Genomic DNA, 16,663 nt, shown 5'->3' with positions numbered 1-16,663 from the left:
CACTCAGAGATTGATCCTGGTACCCAAGGGATGGGTCCCGGCCTGTGGGACGCCAGGAGGGAGCCTGGAAGTTTGGGATCTACCCTGGCCCCCAAGGGATGGACCCCAACACCCCAAGACAGACCCTGGCACCCCAGAATGGGTCCTGGCACCCCTGACCCAGCGTGGATACTTGTCCCAGTCCCCCACCTCCCCGTGAGTAGCAGCTCCTGGCACCGGCGTTTACCAGACCCCTGTATTTCGAAGGCTTTATTCCAGCTTCGGAGCCGGCAGGAGCCCCTCGAGGGGGCCGGGGGGCCCCCATTTCCCCCCCCCTCCCCCAGCTCCGATGGGGACATGGGGGGAGGAGCCAGGACGGAGGGAGGGGGGATGTTGGGGACAAGGTGGGGATTGGAGCCCCCGGGGGGGCCCGGGGGGGCACTGGCTCAGGTTGCCCTTTGCCGGGGGGGGGGGGGGTGGGGGGGGGGGTCGGGGGTCCCATCCATCTGCAGGCCAGACCCCGTGGCTCTGGCGGAGGGACCCCCAGCAGAGGGGGCTCAGCTGGCCAGGACGTCGGAGGACTCAGACACCAACTTGCCGTCACGAGTCTCGATCTTCTTGATGACGATGGCGCGGGACTTGGGGAGGGATGCGCTCTCCAGAACCGGGGGGGGCACGGCGTAGCCAGAGCTGGCAAAGGAGGTGCCGAAGCCTCCCCCGAAGCCCCCACTGAAGCCCCCGCTGAAGCCAGCTGCTGGGGGAGAGGGACCAGCCATGAGCATCATGGCACCCAGTGGTAGCACCCAAGGAGGAGGGGTCCCCATCATCCCCCCACCTTACCCGAGTACCCCGTCGTCTTGCTGTGGATGCTGAGGTTCTGCACGCCGGACTCCAGCCTGCCGGGAGGGATTTGGGTGGGGGGGGACATGATGGGTGTCAGGGTGGGGGCTAAGGGACAGGCCTGAGGCTGGGGGGAGGCAGTAGCAGGGGGACGTGGGGTCCTCATGGTCATGGCCACAGCCCTGAGCTGCAGATATGGGGGGGTGGGGCTGTGGGATGCCCATGGGATGTGGGGTGCCCATGGGATGGGGGATGCTCATGGGATGGGGGATGCCCGTGGGACGCAGGATGCCCATTGGATGCCCACAGGACGTGGGATACCCACAGGATGCCTGTGGGCAGCAGGATGCCTTCTGGACATGGGGTGCCCATGGGATCCAGGATGCAGGGTGTGGGATACAAGATATGGGATGGGGGACCCATCGTGTCACCCCCTCCAGGTGCCAGCGAGACAGGGGAGCCCCCACCTGCTCTCCTCGCCCTCCAGCAGCTTCCTGTAGGTCGCGATCTCGATGTCCAGGGCCAGCTTGACGTTCATCAGCTCCTGGTACTCGCGCAGCTGCCGGGCCATGTCCTGCTTCGCCTTCTGCAGAGCTGCCTCCAGCTCAGCCAGCTTCCCCTTGGCATCCTTCAGGGCCAGCTCCCCGCACTCCTCCGCCTCCGCGATGGCGGTCTCCAAGCTGGCTCGCTGCAACGCACAGCCACGGGGCAGGGGGTGACCTGGAAAAGGGGCTGCGGGGGTCCCCCCTGCCCCAGCATCCCCTGTGCCCCAGCACTCCCCACGTCCCAGCATCTTCCATGTCACAGCATCCCTCACCCCCAGCACCCCAGGCCCCCCCATCATCCCTCACGCCCCCAGAACCCCCTGCCCCTCAGCATCCCTTGCTCCCAGCATCCTCCCACACCCCCAGCATCTCTCCCCCTCCAGCATCCCCCACGTCCCAGTATCCCCCACCCTACAACATCCCCCACACCTCAGCATCTCCTGCCCCCCCCCCCAGCATCCCCCACACACAGGCTATGCCCACGCCCTCCACATCTCCAACGTATGGATCCCTCCTTCCATCTGGGACTACCAAGGGTGGGGGTTGCGGGGGTCCACAGGCGGCTGGGGAAGCTCAAAGCCCGGGGAGGCCACTGGGGTGCTGGCAGAGGAGGGGAGGAGCGGGGGGAGCGGGCAGCGTCTCCCTGCTTTCCCACCCCAGGGGCCATTCCCAGACCTGGTTCTTGAGCGCCTCGATCTCCGCCTGGATCCTCTGGATCAGCCTGTTGAGCTCGTTGATCTCGCTGCGGGTGTTGCGCAGGTCGTCGCCGTGCTTCCCCGCCGTCGTCTTCAACTCCTCATACTGCGGCGGTAGAGCAGGTGGGATGCAGACAGATGGGCATCCCCCCCAAAAAAACCAGCTCCCCTTCCCCCAACACCCCAAAACCGGGGAGCAAGGAGCCGGGAGGTGCCCACACCGGGGGGGATGCTGCGGGCAGGGCTGCCGGAGCTGCTGCTGGCTCTGCACGGAGCTGGGATCTCTCCCACACAGCAGCTGCCTGCTCCGGGGCAGGGAGGGGGCTCACCCGGCGGGGTGGCGGGTACGAGCCGGGGAGAGGAGGAGGAAGGAGGAAGGCTGCGGTGGCTCACCTTGATCTGGTACATGCTCTCAGCCTCGGCGCGGCTGCGGTTGGCGATGTCCTCGTACTGCGCCTTCACCTCCGCGATGATCCCGTCCAGGTCCAGGCGGCGGTTGTTGTCCATGGAGAGGACAACGGAGGTGTCGGAGATCTGGGACTGCAGCTCCCGGAGCTCCTGCAGGCAAGGAGCGGGGGGCCGGGCTGAGCACCCACAACTCGGTGCACGTGTGCCCCCCCCCCCCCCCAAAGGAGGGGACCCCCTACCTCATCGTAAAGCTGTCTCAAGAAATTGATCTCGTCGGTCAAGCTCTCCAGCCGCGACTCCAGCTCCACCTTGTTCATGTAGGCTTCATCCACGTCCTGGGGGGCAGCACCAGCCTGTCAGCCCCCCCGGCCCCGCCAGCACCCCACCCCCCCCACAGACCCGGGCACCCCCCTCACCTTTTTGAGCAGAACAAACTCATTTTCCTTCTCGGTGCGGTGGTTGATCTCTTCTTCGTACCTTGGAGAGGAGGGGAGGGCTTGGAGCCAGGCGTGGGGGACACTGGGGTGCAGGGACATGGGGACACAGGGACAGGTGGATATGGGGTATGGGGACACAGGGATGCAGGGACATTTGGATATGGGGTATGGGGACACAGGGATGCAAGGGCATGGGGACATGTAGATATGGGGACACAGGGCTATAGGGGACACGGAGTCACAGGGATGCAGGGACATGGGGACATGGGGATATAGGGACCCAGGGATGCAAGGGCATGGGGACATGGGGATATAGGGACCCAGGGATGCAGGGACATGGGGATATGGGGACACAGGGACACAGGGATGCAGGGATGTGGGGATATGGGGACACAGGGATGCAGGGGCATGGGGACACGTAGGTATGAGGACACAGGGACCCATCCAACAGAGTGCCCCCTGCAGCGCAAGAACCCCCCTACCCTGCAGTGACAGCCGGAGGGGACGCTCCCCCCCCATCCCAGCACCCCCAACCACCCACCAGCACCTCAGGGACACGGTGGGACACAGCACCCACAGGTGGGGACAACACAGGGGGAGCCCGTGACACATCCCCACCCGCGCCCACCACAGCAGCCACCCTCAGAGGGGCATGAGCAGCCGGGCTGGGGCTCGGGGGGCCGGGGGGGGACTGACTTGTTCTTGAACTCCTCCACCAGCCCCTGCATGTTGCCCAGCTCGGCCTCCAGGCGCAGGCGCTCCTGGCCCAGGCCCTCGAGCTGGCGGCGCAGGCTGCTGATGTACGCCTCGAAGAGCCCGCTCATGTTGCTGCGGGTGGTCTTCTGCGTCTGCAGCAGGCTCCACTTGGTCTCCAGCATCTTGTTCTGCTGCTCCAGGAACCGGACCTGCCGGAGCAGGGGGGGTCAGCATCATCCCCCCCTCCTCTGGATCCCTCCCTGGGGGTCCCTGCCATGGATCCCTCCCTGGGGGTGGGCTCTGGTACATGGAGTGGGTCATGGAGGTGGGTGCTCGGTGCTGGGGTGCGAGGGGCAGAGGCTGAGGTGGGTGAGAGGGGTGGCAGGGGACAAATCTGGGGTCCTGGGGGCAGATCTGGGGTCCTGGGGGCAAACTGGAGCAGAGGTGTAAGGCTGGAGTCCTGGGTGCAAGGCTGGGGAGTCCTGCGTGCTGGTTTGCAAGGGGCAGAGGGTGAGAGGGGCGGCAGGGGGCAAATCTGGGGTCCCAAGCACAAGCCAGGGGGTCTTGGGCAAAATTCTGGGGTCCCGGGGTGCAACCCGGGTCTGGGATGCTTCTGGAGTGGGGGGGTGTAAGTCTGGGAGCCCTGGGTGCAGTCCTGGGGTAGCTCTGGGGCACAAGCCTGGGGTCTCACGTGCCACCTGGGGTCCGAGCCTGGGGTGCTGGCTGGAACGTGGGGGGACCCCCAGGGGACCCCCGTCCTCCCGCCAGCCTGCGCCGGGGCAAGGAGCGCAGCCCCAGCGGAAGCGGGTGCAGGAGGAGGAGGGTGCTGGGTGCCGTGGGAGGGGGGCGCCCACCCCAGCGCTAGCTGCTTCCTCGGGGGGGGGCCCCCCGCTGCTCCCCACAGCAACAATGCCCCCCCCCCATCCCGCCCTGGCGCCGATCCCTGCCCGCCAGCTCAGCCGCCATGTCCCCAGCCCTGGGAGGGGACCGGGTGTCCCCACAGCCAGCTGCGTGTCCCCAGGGGAGGCCAGGAGGTCCCCAAGGGGGTCCAAAATGTGCCCAAAGGGGTCAGGATGTCTCCAAGGGTGTCTGGGTGTCCCCAGGAGGGCCAGAAGGTCCCCAAGGGGGTCCAAAATGTGCCCAAAGGGGTCAGGGTGTCCCCATGGGGGTCTGGGTGTCCCCATGGGGGCCAGCATGTCACCGAGGGGGTCAGGACTTCTCCGAGTGTGTCACAATGTCTCCAAGGGGCTCAGGATGTGCCTGAAGGGGCCAGGAGGTCCCCAAGGGGCTCAGGAGGTCCCTGAGGGGGGTCACAATGTCCCCAAGGGGCTCAGGATGTGCCTGAAGGGGCCAGGAGGTCCCTGAGGGGCTCAGGAGCTCCAAAGGGTGGTCCCAGCCCTCTCCCCATGGGGTCTCACCCCAGCCCAGCCCCACCTTGTCGATGAAGGAGGCAAACTTGTTGTTGAGGGTCTTGATCTGCTCCTTCTCCTCCTTGCGCACCCGCTGGATGCTGGGGTCGATCTCCAGGTTGAGGGGCGTCAGGAGGCTCTGGTTGACACTGACGGCTGTGATGCCACCCCCTGTCCCGGGCACAACAGCTGGACCCCGGTACAACCCAGCGCCGTAGCGGCTCCCACCGTAGGTACCGATGGCTGAGGCCGTACTCATCCTCACGGCAGGGCCTGCGGTGTAGGAGTGGGAGCTGAAGGAACGGCCGGGTACGGCCGAGCTGCTTCGCACGGTCTTCCTGGTGATGGTGACAGACATGGTGAGTGGGGAGGAGGTGGGCAAGGAGCTTGGGAGGTGGGCAAGGGGGTCGGAAGGTTGGGAGAAGGTTGGAAGATGGGCAAGGGGGTTGGAAGGCTGGAAGGAGGTTGGAAGGAGGCTGGAAGGAGGCTGGAAGGAGGTTGGAAGGGGCTTGCAAAGAGGTTGCAAGAGGGTTGCAAGAGGGTTGCAAGAGGGTTGCAAGAGGGTTGCAAGAGGGTTGCAAGAGGGCTGGGAGGCGCGGCAGGAGCCGGTTGCAGGACAGGCAGGACGGGCACGACGGGTTGTGGAGGACGGATCCGGGGCGGGGTGCGCAGCCCCGGGTTTAAATCCCGGAGCCGGGGGAGGGGAGCGGGATGGGAGGGACGGGAGCGCACCTGCTGCGCCTTAACCCCTTCGGGTCCGCCGGGACGGCGGGATGCGCCGGGATGCGCCGGGATGCGCCGGGCCGGTCCTGCCCCCCGGAGCGCGGGCTGCCGGCGGGAGGGGCGGGGGCTGGGGGCGGGGAGACCCCGGGTGGGGGGGCTGGAGCTGGCCAGGGAACCCGGCTGCCGCCTCCCCCCCCCTCCCGCCATAGGCACACTGAGCCTCGCACCCAGCTCGGCTGGAGAGTGCCGGGGTCCCCGGGTCCCCAGCCCGGGTCCCCCAATCTATGTCCCCAGCCCCTGTCCCCAACCTATATCCCCAAAGCTGTGTCCCCAGCTCCTGTCCCCAGCCTTGTGTCCCCAGCCCCTGTCCCCAAACTATGTCCCCAGGCCCGTGTCCCCAGGCACTGAGCCAGCCCCATCAGCCCCCCTGCCCCCGTGCCCCCCTGCCCGCACAGAGCCTGGCCCTGAAAACAGAGAAAAACCCACAAAAAAGGAACATTTTGTGTGTTTGTGGCTGCTTAGCAGCTGGACCGAGCACCTGATCCCCCCGGGTCAGGATCACCACCCATACAGAGTCCCCACCACGTTGTGCCATGCTGTGCCGTGCCATGCCATGCTGTGCCGTGTCATGCTGTGCTGTGTTGTGCTGTGCCATGCCACACCGTGCTGTGCTGTGCCATGTCGTGCTGTGCTGTGCCATGTAGTCCTGTGCTGTGCCGTGCCATGCCATGCCATACCATGCCACACTGTGCCATGCCATGCTATGCCATGTCGTGCTGTGCCATGCTGTGCCATGCCATGCTGTGCCATGTCGTGCTGTGCTGTGCCATGCCATGCCATGCCATGCCACACTGTGCCATACCATGCTATGCCATGCCGTGCCATGCCGTGCCATACAGCTCTCCACCTGCCGCTCCAGCTTGCAGGGACGCACGGGCAGCAGGAGGGCTGGGATGGGGACACGGGCGCGGCGGTGGCTCAGGACCAGGCTTGTCCCGCACGGGAGCGGCGGGCACTGGGCCGAGACGGCGCGTGGCACCCAGTACCCGGCACCCGCGGGCAGGATCCGGAGTTTCCCGGGGTTGATTTTGTCTTTGTTTCGTTGCACAAAGGGCAGCGCTGGGGCAGCCCTAGGGGGGCAACCCGGGGGTCCAGCTGGTGCAGGATGAACCCATGAGGCCACCTCCACACCTCCCCAGGGGGTAGGTCCGTCTGTTCACGGAGCCAGCCCTGGCATCCCGCCCGTGCTCATGCCTACTCCTACCCACCTGCCCACCCCTGCCCAGAGCCGCCCACCCACTCTCCTTCTAGGTGTCCATTCATCCCATGGTGTCCAGCCTTGGCCAGACCTGGGCAACCACCCACCCCTCTAGACCCCCATCCACCCTCCCTTCATCTGTCCAGCTCGAGCCAGAGCCCCCCATGCAGGCACCCCCCTGGCTACCCAGCTGCCTGTCCTTCCATCCTTGGCTGGGCTCAACCACCCACCCTTCCAGCTATTCACCCACCCACCGGCCCAGCTCTCCATCCCCCTGAGAAACTCTCCACCTCCCAACAAAGACCTTCCACCTCCTGGAGGAGCAATCTGACTCCCCAGAGACCCCCTGGAGAAGCTCTCCCACCCCCTAAAGAGGCTCTCCATCACTCAGAGAAGCTCTCCCACCCCCCCAAGGACCTCTCCCACCCCCCAAAGAAGCTCTCCCACCCGCAGAGAAGCTCTCCATCCCCCCGAGAAGCTCTCCCACCCCCTCCCACCCCCCTACCCACCCCCCATCCCTGCCCCAGAGGTTCTCCACCCCAGGAGCAGCTCTCCATCCCGCCCAGCTTCTCTTATCTGGAAGGAATTTGCAACCCAGGCAAATACTTCCCTCCCCACGGAGATGCCGCTGGCCGGGGGGGGCGCTGGGTGGGCGCCAGGTCCCGGTGGGGTGTGGAACCCCCCGCCGGCCCCCGCGAAGCCCCCAGGAGTCCCCCAGCGCCGCTCTGGATTAGGCTCAACAGGCAACCTGACCTGGGTGGCTGCTGGCCAGGGCTGCCCGGCCTTGCCCCCCCCCCTTGGGTGGAGGCAGAGGGGCACGGGGCGGGGGGGGCAAACAGGCTGGGGAGGGGGGCAAAGCAACGCCCCTGACCCCCAGATTGCCACCACGGGCAAACCTCGCATTCATTCGGCCCTACGGGTGGGTGGTCCCACGCCAGGGGGTGCTCAGCCATAAATCCCCCCCACCCGCCTCCATCCCAGTCCCCCCAGGTGGGACAGACCCCCCCCATGGGGCTGCCGCTCATCCTGAAGCCCCCCAGGATCAGCATCACCCCTCAGTGTCTCCCCCCGAGGAGCTGGGGGGTCCCTGCACCCCGTTTTGAGTGGGGGACAAAGCTGCAGTTTGCTGTGGGGTGGCACTGATGGGTGGCACCCACTGTCCCCCACTAGCTGCCCCCCCCAGAGGGGGGGTCCGGGGGGAATGCACCCCCTTCCCTGATGCCACGCAAAGGCAGGACCCCTGCAGGGTGCTGGGTGGTCTGGGTGTGCACCCATGGGTGCAGGACCCCCCCTCAGTGTGCCCTGGCTGGGTTGGGGTCCCCCCACATGTCCAGGTTCCTCCTGAGGACAGGAGGTGGCTCAGGGGGGTGTCCCCAGGGGGCTGGGGACAGATGCCACCTCCCTGTCCCCATGCAGGCAGAACCTCAAGGGTGCCCTTGGGGGTGAAGGGGCAGAGAGGGGACCCCACTGGGTGCCCCCCAGCACCCCCTGAGCGGGGCTTGGGAGGGAGGAGGAGGATGGTGGGTCCCAGTTGTGGCTTCACCACAGGACCTGGGCACTGCTTAACCCTGGGGGAGCCGGGCAGCCCCCAGACCCCCACACCTCCGGGGGGATGTGAACAGGGGGTCCCCGTGTCCCCAGGTGTCCTCCATGAGGCCATGGAGGCAGAGAGTGGCCCTGGACCACCCAGTACCCAGGTCACCCCCTTGGAGATGCCACCATGGTGATGGGGGCCTTGGCCGGGGGTCACATCCAGCATCCCTCAGGGTGCTGAGCAGGGCTGGGGGGGGGGGGGGGTCCCTAGGTCCAGCCCCTGAAGCACTGAGGGCTGGGGGGGCGCGGGGGGGCCGTGGCTGACCTTTATCAGCTGCAGGTCCAGGTCTTTCATCTCAGTTTATGGCCCCTGCGGGAGCTCTGGTGGCCTCCGGGGGTGGGGGGCGCCGGGGGGGGGGGGGGGGGGGGGGGGGGGGGGGTGAGACATGGCTGCTCCCAGCCACTCCAGCCCCACCGGCACGGCAGGAATGTGCCTGATAAGAGGCCAGGCTGGGGAATGGCCCCCAGCCCCCCCACCCCATCAGCAGCGGGGTCACGGGGGTCCTCCTGCCCCCATGGGGGGGTCCCCAAAGCACAGCGTGGAGGTGGGGGGGTCTTGGGGGAGCCCCCTGAGCACCCCCACACCCCACACCATGTCCAGCCACGGTGTGGGGCATCGCCCCAAGGTGGTGGCAAGGGGGGTCCCAGGGACATGGGGGGGGGCTTGGGGCAGCGCCGGGGGCAAACGCTGCTGGCACAGGGGGGTCAGACACCACAGGGACCCCGGGGGGGCACTGCGGGGACCCCAGGGGGGGACCCTCCGTGACCAGGGACCCCAGGGGGGCTTCTGTGGGGACCTCAGGGGGGCACCCTCTGTGACCGTGGCATCCCACACCACAAGGACCCCCCGGGGGGACCCCAGGGTGGGGACCCCAAGGTGGGTCAGACCCCTGGGCCCCCCCGGCTCACCCCCCCGCGCTGCTCCAGCACCTCCATTTCCCGGCCCCGGCGGAGCCACTGCGGCGCCCGCGAAGGCGCCCAAATGGCGCAGGGTTGGCAGCGGGACAAGGGCCGGCGTGGGGCAGAGTCCTGCTGGGGGGCACAGCGGGGCGGCGTGGGGCAACATGGGGCAACGTGGGGCAGGATGGGACAGGATGGGACAGGAATGGGCAACGTGGGGCAGGATGGGGCAGGAATGGGACAAAGTGGGGCAGGACGGGGCAAGATGGGGCAGGAATGGGACAAAGTGGGGCAGGATGGGACAGGATGGGGCAACGTGGGGCAGGAATGGGGCAGGATGGGGCAAGATGGGGCAGGAATGGGACAAAGTGGGGCAGGACGGGGCAAGATGGGGCAGGAATGGGACAAAGTGGGGCAGGATGGGACAGGATGGGGCAACGTGGGGCAGGAACGGGGCAGGATGGGGCAAGATGGGGCAGGAACAGGGCAAAATGGGGGTAAATAGGCAAAATGGGGCTGGAGTGGGGCAGGAACGGGGCAGGACTGGGACAGGAGTGGGGCAAAATGGGGCAGGGGCAGCGCGGGGCCGCTCTCCCCCCACATTTCGCAGGGCAAAGGATGGGGCCAGGCTGGGGGCAGCCCCGAGCCCTCCGGGGGGCTATGCCATGCCCCCCCCCCACTCCCTGGGAGGGCCAAGGGGAGGGTGGGGCAGCACAGCCCCCCCGCCGCACCGCACCCCTTTATGGCCCAGCCGAGCAAACACAGGTAGGGCCAGGAACCCTGGGGGGGGGGCGGGGGCAGGAGCCCCCCCCCCGCAGCCCCCCGGCGCGTGGGGCCGTGCAAACGTGCGTGCAAAGGTGCATGGCTGCGCACGGCGAGGGGTTCTGCCAGTGTGATCGTGCAAAGGTGGGCGTGCGTGCAAGGTGACGGTGCCCGTTCAAAAGTGCACGAACACGGAGAGGTTTTGTGACGGGGCGCGCTTGTGCGAGCTGCACGAAGGGGCGTGCTCGTGCAAAAGTGCACCGTGCAAATGTGTGCGCTGGTGCAAGCTGGTGCGAGGCGGGTGTTCCTGCAAGGGTGCGTGCTTGTGCAAAGGCACTTTCCTGCAAACTGTGCAGCTGTGCAAAGGCATGCTCTCACGCAGATGTGCGTGCTGGTGCAAAGCATGCGGCCGTGCGGGGGGTGTTCGCACGCAGACGTGCACACTCGTGCATCAGTGTGTGCTCGTGCAAAGCTGCACGCCCCTGCAGAGAGCGTTCCCGTGCAAAGCTGCGCCTTCCACACCTGCAGTGGGGCAGGGCACACCCCCCCACAGCCCCCCAGGACACCCCCGCCCCCCCAAGGCCATCGCTGCCCTCTCTGACCCCGCAGAGTGGGGGACGTGCCCTGCCCCACGCCCCCGGGGGGCTCCGGCCCCCCCAGCTGCTGCAGATAAGGCTGGAATGCGCCTCCGTGCCTGGTGCGGGGAGGGGGCCCCGTAGCCTATGGGGCTGCCCGCCCCATGGATTGCAGCTGGGGGGCTGGGGGGGTCCCCGAGTCCCAGGACTGTCCCCACGGGGGGGACACCCCCTCCCCGGCCCCGCCTGTGGACCCCAGGAACCCTGGGGGGGGTGTCCTGCCGCCCCCGGGTGGGGATCGCTGGGGGTGGGGGGGTGGATCAGTGGGGTGATGTGGGGCTGGTGTGAACTGGTGGGGACAGCTGGAGCTGTGGGGTACCCCGAAATGTGTGGGGCTGAGCCCCGTCCCCACATCCTGGACCCCATGGGTTATGTGGCTGAGCCCCGTCCCTCTGCCCTGCGCCCCACAGGGGTTATGGGGCAGACCCCCATCCCTCCACCGTACACCCCATCGGTTATGGGGCAGACCCCCATCCCTCTGCCCTGCACCCCACTGGTTATGGGGCAGACCCCCTCACCCCACCCTGTGCCCCACTGGTTGTGGGGCCCATCACGCCCCAGGAACAAAGGGCTCGGCCGGCCCCAGCCCCCCCCACCCCCACCCCTCCCGTGCCGGGCGTGGGGCCAAGCGGTGCCGTGGGGAGGTGCCGTGGGGCCGCCCCTCCCGGTTATAAATCCCGTCCGTCCGCCCCGTCCCGCGTCCACCCGGCCAGCTCCAGCCAGCGACACCATGAGCTTCTCCCACCGCAGCACCTACAGCGGCTCCCACCGCGCCACCAGCCACCGCTTCGGCCCCCTGGGCAGCGCGGCCAGTGTCTACGCCGGGGCGGGGGGCTCAGGGTCCCGTATCTCTGTCACCCGCACCACCAGTGTGACCAGTGCTGGGGGTGGCTATGGGGCAGGCTATGGGGCCGGCTATGGGGGCTACCACGATGTTGACGGGCTCTGGCGTGGTGGCCAACGAGAAGGAGACGATGCAGGACCTCAATGAGCGCTTGGCCACCTACCTGGAGAAGGTCCGGAGCCTGGAGCAGGACAACCGGCGGCTGGAGGTCCAGATCCGCGAGTTCATGGCCAGCAAAGGTCCCAGCACCCAGGACTGGGGCCACCACTGGGAGGCCATCGAGGACCTGCGGGACAAGGTGGGGGCCTGGCGGGGGGGGTAGCCAGTGGCCCCAGGGGTAGTGGCCCCAGGGGTGGTGGTCCCAGGGGTGGTGGCCCCAGGGGTGGTGGCCCCAGGATGGTGGTCCCAGGATTGGTGGCCCGAGGGTTGGTGGCCCCAGGGTGGTGGCCCCAGGGTTGGTGGTACCAGGGCTGGTGGTCCCAGAGCTGGTGGCCCCAGAGCTGATGGTCCCAGGGGTTGGTGGCAACCAGAGTTGGTGGTCCCAGGGTTGGTGGCCCCAGGGGTGGTGGTCCCAGGGCTGGTGGCCCCATGGCGCTGAGTATTACCCTGGTGGGGCTGGGTGAGCTTTGCACCAGGGGTGGGAGGCTCGGTTGAGGTTGGGGGTGTTGTGTATGTGGAGGGGTGTGGGGCTGTGCCCCCCTGGGGGGCTGCACCTCAGGGCGGGGGCCAAAGGGACATGACCAAGGGCACGGGGCAGGGCAGTGTTGGAGCCACCGCAGCCCCCACTCTGCCCCCGCAGCCGGTCACTGAGCCCCAGGGTCCCCCCAACCCACCCGGACACCTGTCGTCCCCCTTTTGCCCCCACCCCATTTTATCACCGCTCTTCCTGGGTGCGGCCCCCCCCGGCCCCCCCGCGGGAGCACGGGCAGCTGCCAGGGTGGCACCGGTGACGGTGACGTGGGTGGCGCGGGGGGGTGGCGGGGGTGGGGGTGGCGCGGGGGGGGGTGCCCGCGCCCCGGTGACAGTGTCACGGCCGTGCCCTGTGTCATCCCCCCCCCGTGTCGTCCCCCCCCCCAGATTTTCAAGGCGACGGTGGCGAACGCCCGCACGGTGCTGCAGATGGACAACGCGCGGCTGGCGGCCGACGACTTCAGGGTCAAGTGAGGGCCGGGAATGGGGCGGGCATGGGGTGGGCATGGGGTGGGCATGGGGCTGGGAATGGGGCAGGGATGGGGTTGGGAATGGGGCAGGAGTGAGACTGGGAATGGGATTGGGTTGGAGTTGGAATGAGATTGAGATGGGGTGGGAGTGAGACTGGGGGGGGGGGATTGGGATGGGGTGGGAATGGGATTGGGATGGGGTGGGAATGGGGTGGGAGTGGTACTGGGGGTGGGATTGGGAATGGGGTTGGGATGGGGTGGGAATAGGGTGGGAGTGATACTGGGAATGGGACTGAGATGGAGTGAGAATGGGTTTGGGATGGGGTGGGAATGGGGCCGGAGTGAGACTGGGAATGGGAATGGGATGGAGTGGGAATGGGTTTGGGATGGGATGTGAATGGGATTGGATGGGGTGGGAATGGGGTGGGAGTGAGACTGGGAATGGGTTTGGGATGGGGCTGGGAATGGGGACGAGAACAGAAATGGGAATGGGAATAGGGGAATAGGGGTGGGAATGGGGCTGGGAACAGGAATGGGATTGGGGCCAGGAGTGGGAGTAGGATGGGGATGGGGTGGGAATGGGGATGGGGACAGGGATGAGGATGGGGACAGGGATGATAAGGACAAGAGTGGAAATGGGAGTGGCAGTGGGGACAGGGACAAGGACAGGGAGGGACAGGAGGGACAGGAGCCGGGTAAGAACATCGATGGAGGCAAGGATGGGGGTGAGGGCAGGGATGGGATGGAGCTGATGATGGGGATGGGGGGGGATGGGGGGGGGACAGGGGTAGGACACGGGGACAGGGATGAGGATGGGGACAGGGAGAAGGGCAGGGGTGGGGTGGAGGTGGCAGGAGGGACAGGAGTGGGGTAAGAATGTTGATGGAGACCAGGATGGGGGTGAGGACAGGGGTGGGATGGGGATGGGGGTGGGACTGGGGTAGGACCACAGGGATGGGACAGGGTGGGGACAGGCGGTGGCCGTGGTGGGGCCACCCAGCGCGGGTGCCGCCAGGTACGAGGCGGAGCTGGCCATCCGGCTCTCGGTGGAGAACGACATCGCGGGGCTGCGCAAGGTCCTGGACGACACCAACATGGCGCGGCTGCAGCTGGAGGGCGAGATCGAGTCCCTCAGGGAGGAGCTCATCTTCATGAAGAAGAACCACGAGGAGGTTGGGATGGCGGGGGGGGGGGGGGGGGGGGGGGGGGGGCTGGGCTGATGGGGACCCCCCCACTGACGCCAGCCCCCCACTGCCCCCCAGGAGGTGAAGACCCTCCGGGCCCAGGTCTCCGAGTCGGCGCTGACGGTGGAGGTGGACGCGCCCAAGTCGCAGGACCTGGGCAAGGTGATGGCCGAGATCCGGGCGCAGTATGACGCCCTGGCCCAGAAGAACCTGGAGGACCTGGAGAAGCAATGGGGGCGGCAGGTGGGTCCGTGCCCCCCGCCCCAACCCGCGCCGGGGGGCACTCAGTGGTCTTCAGGCAGCTGTGGGGGGGCCCATGGGGGTGTCCTCCCCCGTGAGGAACGTCAAGCCATGGTGGATGGAGTGATCATCTGGGGGGTGTTGACAAGGGGGACTGCGATCTGGGGGGGGGTCTGGCATGGGGGTGTTCCCCAAAGGCACCCCATGAGGGGGACAACCTGGGATCTCCTGCTCCAACACTGGGGACAGTCACCTGTCCCATAGGGACCCCAAGCTCAGTGGGGACCTTCTCCAGAGGGTCCTGCTCCACCAGTGGGGTCATTCCTGGGGTGACCCCTGTCCCATAGGGACCCCAGGCTCGGTGGGGACCTTCTCCAGGGGGTCCTGCTCCAACATTGAGGATGTTCTTGGAGGACCCCCATCCTACAGATCCTTGGGGTTGGCTCTCCCTGGGGTGGTTTCACCTGCCGTGCCCCCTCCATGGGTTGGGGTGGCCATGGTGGGCCGGGCTGAGGTGCTGACCCCCAAACCCCACTTGTGCGCCCCCCCCAGATCACCGAGAGCACCATCGAGATCACACAGAGCACCAAGGACATCGACGCAGCCCGCAGCACTGTGGTGGACCTCCGTCGTTCCGTCCAAACCCTGGAGATCGACCTGGAGTCCCTCCGAAACCAGGTGCCCCCCCGAAACAGCACCCATACCCCACCCCTATGCACCCCTGGGTGGGGGGCGCCGAGCTGCCCTCGGGGGGGGCCTGAACCTGGGGTGATGCTCTGCAGAAGGCCGGCTTGGAGGCCAACCTGGCGGAGGTGGAGACACGCTATGCAGCGCAGCTGGAGCAACTGGGCGCACTGGTGCTGCGCGCCGAGGCGGAGCTGCTGCAGCTGCGGCAGGAGCTGCAGCGCCAGGCGCAGGAGTACCAGGCGCTGCGGGACGTCAAGGGCAAGCTGGAGGACGAGATCGCGACTTACCACCGGCTGCTGGAGGGGGGGGGAGGATTTCAGGTAGAGGGGTGGGGTGGGGGGTGCCGGGGGGTGGGGGGTGCTGGGGCTGGCATGGGGGGATTGGGGTGGGGGCAGCACTGGGGATGAGCTCTGGGTGGTGGGATGTCCCAGCTCCATCCTTCAGGATGCTCCAGGGGTGGCAAAGGGACAGCGGTGACATCCCATGGAGATGATCCCTGGATAATGGGATGTCCAGGTCCCATCCTTTAGGATACCCTGGGGACAGCGGTGGCATCCAGTGGGGATGAGCCCAGGCTGATGGGATGTCCAGGTCCCATCCTTTGGGATACCCTAGGGACAGCAGTGTCATCCAGTGGGGATGATCCCTGGGTGCTGGGATGTTCCAGGTCCCATATTCAGGATTCTCCAGGGATGGCAAGGGGACAGTGGTGGGGATGAGCCCTGGGTGATGGGATGTCCCAGCTCCATCCTTCAGGACACTCTGGGGACAGCAAGGGGACACTGGTGACGTCCAGTAGGGATGATCCTAGGCTGATGGGATGTCCAGGTCCCATCCTTTAGGATACCCTGGGGATAGCGAGGGGGACAGTGGTGGCATCCAGCCAGGATGAGCCCCAACTCCATCCTCCAGGATGCACCAGCTCCGTCACCTCTCGGTCCCTTGGGGTGACACAGGGAAGGGGGGGGGACACATCCAACGGGGGCCAGGCATGGAGAGGGGGCACCCTGGGGCACCCCCAGTGCCCTGAGCCACCCCCACGCACCCCGCAGCCTGCAGGACGCCCTGGAGAAGGAGACAACGGCCACCACGCAGCGGAGCACCCAGAGGGTGGCTGACAGCAAGGTGGTGACAGAGACGAGGGAGGTGAAGGTGCGGACATACTGAGCTGGTGCAGAGGGCACCCCAGCACCCGGGGGGGGCCCCACCTCCCCCTTAATAAAATAGCAGTGTGTCCCCCCTCGGGGAGATGTTCCATTCTGGTGTCTTCTTCTGCTGCGGGAGGGGAGCAGGGTTGGGGCTGCAGGAGGTGGTTCGGGGAGAGCTGAGGCCTGGGGGGCAGGGAGCTGGCGGGGGAATGGGGAGACAACAGACAGATGGAGGGACAGATGGGGGGGTGGATGGATGAAGAGATGGATGGATGGATGGGGATGGACAGATGGATGGACGGATGGATGGATGGATGGGGATGGACGGATGGATGGATGGATGGATGGATGGATGGGGATGGACGGATGGATGGACGGATGGATGGGTGGATGGATGGGTGGATGGGTGGGGATGGATGGATGGACGGATGGATGGATGGATGGATGGGGATGGACGGATGGACGGATGGATGGATGGATGGATGGGTGGATGGATGGGGATGGACGGATGGATGGATGG

At 67.1% G+C, this 16,663-nt stretch overlaps 2 protein-coding genes across 3 annotated transcripts; one reads left to right on the top strand and one right to left on the bottom strand.

Annotated features, from left to right (window-relative positions):
- Positions 1-234: 234 nt before the first annotated feature.
- On the bottom strand, positions 235-5,642 carry KRT8 (keratin 8). Of its 2 annotated transcripts, none has more exons than XM_055791940.1 (9): positions 5,035-5,642; positions 3,601-3,809; positions 2,884-2,944; positions 2,707-2,802; positions 2,453-2,617; positions 2,040-2,165; positions 1,287-1,507; positions 820-875; positions 235-733 (listed from the first exon to the last, which is right to left on the bottom strand). In XM_055791940.1, exons 1-9 carry the CDS (start codon positions 5,365-5,367, stop codon positions 537-539), a joined length of 1,464 nt encoding a protein of 487 aa, XP_055647915.1. In that variant the 5' UTR covers positions 5,368-5,642; the 3' UTR covers positions 235-536. The 2 variants fall into 2 exon arrangements, with proteins under 2 accessions (XP_055647915.1, XP_055647917.1); XM_055791942.1 differs by having other exon boundaries at positions 235-730.
- A 5,918-nt stretch (positions 5,643-11,560) lies between these two features.
- KRT18 (keratin 18) lies at positions 11,561-16,252 on the top strand. The gene is given in 8 exon segments (XM_055791944.1): positions 11,561-11,787; positions 11,789-12,022; positions 12,802-12,884; positions 13,900-14,056; positions 14,147-14,311; positions 14,861-14,986; positions 15,091-15,315; positions 16,048-16,252. Coding segments are annotated over 8 exon segments (1,233 nt in total). The 5' UTR covers positions 11,561-11,610; the 3' UTR covers positions 16,114-16,252.
- Positions 16,253-16,663: the final 411 nt, after the last annotated feature.

This window comes from Falco peregrinus, chromosome 19 (assembly GCF_023634155.1).
Source record: "Falco peregrinus isolate bFalPer1 chromosome 19, bFalPer1.pri, whole genome shotgun sequence".
In the NCBI taxonomy this organism is placed as follows: domain Eukaryota; kingdom Metazoa; phylum Chordata; class Aves; order Falconiformes; family Falconidae; genus Falco; species Falco peregrinus.
This window is presented reverse-complemented; position numbering and strand designations above follow the sequence as displayed.